Source organism: Coregonus clupeaformis, unplaced genomic scaffold, assembly GCF_020615455.1.
Source record: "Coregonus clupeaformis isolate EN_2021a unplaced genomic scaffold, ASM2061545v1 scaf0014, whole genome shotgun sequence".
Lineage (NCBI taxonomy): Eukaryota > Metazoa > Chordata > Actinopteri > Salmoniformes > Salmonidae > Coregonus > Coregonus clupeaformis.
The window spans coordinates 960986-965674 of NW_025533469.1; the positions used below are offsets into that span (position 1 = coordinate 960986).

Below are 4689 nucleotides of genomic sequence, written 5' to 3' on the forward strand. Positions count from 1 at the left end.
TACCTGCCTTTCAGTTACTGGCCCAATGCTCTTAATGCTAGGCTACCTGCCTTTCAGTTACTGGCCCAATGCTCTTAACGCTAGGCTACCTGCCTTTCAGTTACTGGCCCAATGCTCTTAACGCTAGGCTACCTGCCTTTCAGTTACTGGCCCAATGCTCTTAATGCTAGGCTACCTGCCTTTCAGTTACTGGCTCTTAACGCTAGGCTACCTGCCTTTCAGTTACTGGCTCTTAATGCTAGGCTACCTGCCTTTCAGTTACTGGCCCAATGCTCTTAACGCTAGGCTACCTGCCGTGACCAGTTGAATCAGATGTGCTAGCTGTCAAACTGCTGCAGGTCACTGTAGTGACGGGGAAACAAAGCTTCCTGAAGCAATGAGGCTTTCCAGCCAATTGTGTCAAATAGGTTAATTGCTCTGAGCTTCTTTATTCATTCACACAATGCACATTAGTGATATCTGCTGGTCAGAAATAAATAACAATGTGTGATTATCAGATAGAGGTCTTTTTTTCTCCACTGATTTGATCAAAACTCTGGTGGTAAGTCGTTGGCTTTAATAGCCTCCAGTCAGATCACATCTTTACATCATGCTGCTTTTTCTGCCTTCAAGTGGACTATTTTTCAAAAATGGAATCTATGGTATTATTGAGGATGCTTAAGAGAGAAGATTATACTATACTAAATAAAACAAATTATTTGAACAACAGTGCAGAAAGTGTGGTTTCACAAAACTATTTTCAAAATAGTGTCTCTACAACGGGATTCGAACTCATACTCCCACGTCCCGGAATGTTCCATAGTTCCCTACTCTACCAGCTAAGACACCAGTCAGGTGAAATTACTTGTACAAAATCCTAACTAAATGTATAAGTATGGTATCCAGTAGCGGTCGGTGTTTGAAAGCAGCTTAATCGAAGAAAGCATCAGAACCACGGTGAAATCAGTGGGATCTCGCATTTTGCAACACACGGTTTGAAAAAGCATGTGATCAAACGAAGCTTCGGACATCATTGATGACGTACTTCTGATAAAGTGATACACTTATCGGCACACTGATTCGAAGTTAGCTGCTTAGCGATTTCAACGCATGCCTTGGAGCTTCAGTATGAAACGTAACATCACTAGATCACTGAGGAGAGAATTGAGAACCACTGACTTAGTCAACCATTCTCAATTGACACAAGGCCATACGTGAGTCATTCACAAGACACCGCCACTGGCCATAGTCCTACATAACTGTGTGTATTAACAGTCATTGCATAACACAACACATTAGATAAACATCAATGGCATTCACTCACTGTTACACAAAAAGAGCTTTGAACAAACCACTCCGCAAAATGTTCTAATGAGCCACTGCCCCTACATTTTAATTATCACTAAAACGCAAATAACCCTTTATGTGAACGGCAAAGAACCATTGAATGGCTTGAAGGGTTCTTTGAGTCATTATGGTTCCACATAGAACCATCACCCTTCCCAAAGAACCCTTGCGGAACCCTCTTTTTTTAGTGTGTAAATTCTATACTTTTGAAGATTTCTACAACCTGAGTTCATATAGTTTAGTAATACCACTGTGGACATGTTTCTACAACCTTCTGAGTTCATATAGTTTAGTAATACCACTGTGGACATGTTTCTACAACCTTCTGAGTTCATATAGTTTAGTAATACCACTGTGGACATGTTTCTACAACCTTCTGAGTTCATATAGTTTAGTAATAACACTGTGGACATGTTTCTACAACCTTCTGAGTTCATATAGTTTAGTAATACCACTGTGGACATGTTATCCATTCCAGAGGCTACTACCACACTCAGAGAGCAGAGTATTCTGTTCCCAGCTGTCTGTCTATGAACAGTATTAACATATACAATCTCTCTCTCCTTTATCTCTGTAGTGGATGGTCTACTCTGCCAGAGGATCAGTATTAACATCTACAATCTCTCTCTCTCTTTCCTTTATCTCTGTAGTGGATGGTCTACTCTGCCAGAGGATCAGTATTAACATCTACAATCTCTCTCTCTCTTTCCTTTATCTCTGTAGTGGATGGTCTACTCTGCCAGAGGATCAGTCCAGGTGTGCAGTGTGTCAGCAGGTGCTGAGGGATCCAGTTTCTATCACCTGTGGACACAGGTTCTGCAGACAGTGCATCACCAGATACTGGGAGAAACCTGCTCCTTCAGGAGACTATGACTGTCCTCAGTGTAGAAAGAGATCCAGAACACGTCCTGTACTACAGCAGCTGAGTCAACCCAATAAAACAAGAGGCTCTGAAAACAGTAAGACCACTTGCACACGTGGGCCAAGTCAATACCTTAATATGATTTACGGTAGTCAACTACAATATTATGAGATAATAGAAGTTACTGTAGTTGTGGAAGGCCCACTTTTCATCCTGTCAATGAATGTTTCTGATACACATCATTTTTCCTCTTCCCTTGTAGTGGATGACAGCCTGCAGAGAGCTATAGTAAACCATAAAGACAGTCTGAAAAGGAGGTATGAATGTGTGATAGAAGGCATGGAAAAAGCAGGGAACCAAACTCCCCTCAACAGGATTTACACAGAGCTCTACATCACAGAAGGAGAGAGTGAAGGGGTTAACAATGAACATGAGGTGTGGCAGCTAGAGACAGCATCCAGGACACCAACATCACATGACACAGCAATCCACTGCAATGACATATTTAAACCCTTACCAGGCCAAGAGAGAAGCATCAGAACTGTGCTGACCAAAGGCATCGCTGGCATCGGAAAAACAGTCTCTGTGCAGAAGTTCATCCTAGACTGGGCTGAAGAGAAGGCGAACCAAGATGTGGATATCATATTTGTGCTTCCTTTCCGGGAGCTGAACTTGATTAAAGATCTCCAGTACAGTCTTCTCAGACTTTTAAATGGCTTCCACCCAGAACTAGACATAGGCAATGCAAAGAAACTCACTGCCTGTAAAGCTATGTTCATCTTTGATGGTTTGGATGAAAGCAGACTTCCATTGGATTTCCAGCACAATGAAAAGGTGTCTGATGTCACCCAGACATCGTCTGTCGATGTTCTGCTGACAAACCTCATCAAGGGGAATCTGCTTCCTCTGCTCTCCTATGGATAACCTCCCGACCAGCAGCAACCAATCAGATCCCCCTAAATGTGTTGACCAGGTGACAGAGGTACGAGGTTCAATGACCCACAGAAGGAGGAGTATTTCAGGAAGAGATTCAGTGATGAGGACCTGGCCAGCAGAATCATCTCACACATAAAGACATCAAGGAGCCTCCACATCATGTGCCACATGCCAGTGTTCTGTTGGATTTCTGCAATAGTCCTTGAACACATGTTGAGTACAGACAAGAGGAGAGAGATGCCCACGACTCTGACTGAGATGGCAATACACTTCCTGCTCATTCAGACCAGCCTGAAGAACCAGAAATATCATGGAAGAGATGAGATGGATCAACAGGAGCTCATGGAGTCAGATAAGGAAATTCTTCTGAAGCTGGGGGAAGCTGGCGTTTGAAAATCTGGAGAAGGGTAATCTCATGTTCTATGAAGAAGACCTGAAAGAGTGTGGCATTGATGTCAAAGAAGCCTCAGTGTACTCAGGAGTGTGCACACAAATCTTTAAAGAAGAGTCTGTGTTATTTCAGAGAGTGGTGTACTGCTTTGTTCATCTGAGCATTCAGGAGTTTCTCTCAGCTGTCTACATGTACCATTGTTACACAACCAAGAACATGGATGCACTGAAGCCCTTCCTCAAGGGAAAGTCTAGAGCTGCATCTGAAGAGCTAACCTTGCATGAGCTGCTGAAGAGTACCGTGGATAAAGCCTTGGAGAGCAAGAACGGACACCTGGACCTCTTTGTCCGCTTCCTTCATGGCATGTCACTGGAGTCCAATCAGAAACTCCTACGAGGTCTGGTGACACAGACAGAAAGCAGTCCAGACAGCGTCCAGAAAACAATCCGTTCCCTGAAGGTGATGCAGAGGAAGAACATCTCCCCTGAGAGGTGCATCAATCTCTTCCACTGTCTGATAGAGATGAAAGACCATTCAGTACAAGAGGAAATCCAAGCGTACTTTGAGGTCAGAGAAGAGATCAAAAAAAACTCACACTTTCTCAGTGTTCAGCACTGGCCTACATGCTACAGATATCAGAGGAGGTTCTGGATGTGTTTGACCCGAAGGTATACAAGACATCAGAGGAGGGTCGTGGGAGACTGCTCCCAGCTGTGAGAGGCTGCAGGAAAGCTCTGTAAGTATTGATGGAAATATCCCACACCAAAATACATTGTAGTTACAGCAGCATTTCTATTGGCTGACTGGCTCTGTAAGTACTCATGTGACTATCCCTCAGACCAAACTTTACTGTATGTAAGAACAACAATATTTTCATTGGCTGACTAAACTTTCTATCAGCTGAAAAGTCTTAAACAAACTGTAATATAAAACGGATCAGAAAAGTTGTAGCATTGAGACATCTATACACAGTGTTCACATTATTAGTGCAGGGGTAACAGTGTAAGCAGGGAAGCTAAATGTAACATTTTAATACAACCTGTCCCTCATGGTATTTACTCTGTTGACAGACTCACTGGCTGTAAACTCACAGACACATCCTGTGAACTGTTGGCCTCAGCTCTCAGTTCAAACCCCTCACACCTGAGAGAGCTGGATCTGAGTAACAATGACC

At 43.2% G+C, this 4689-nt stretch overlaps 1 protein-coding gene and 1 pseudogene across 1 annotated transcript; both read left to right on the top strand.

Annotated features, from left to right (window-relative positions):
• Nucleotides 1-2122: 2122 nt before the first annotated feature.
• Nucleotides 2123-3112, top strand: LOC123483036 (NLR family CARD domain-containing protein 3-like). The gene is made up of 2 exons (XM_045212447.1): nt 2123-2285; nt 2451-3112. Coding segments are annotated over exons 1-2 (663 nt in total). The 5' UTR covers nt 2123-2284.
• A 197-nt stretch (nt 3113-3309) lies between these two features.
• Nucleotides 3310-4208, top strand: LOC123483037 (annotated as a pseudogene).
• The last annotated feature ends 481 nt before the right edge of the window (nt 4209-4689 follow it).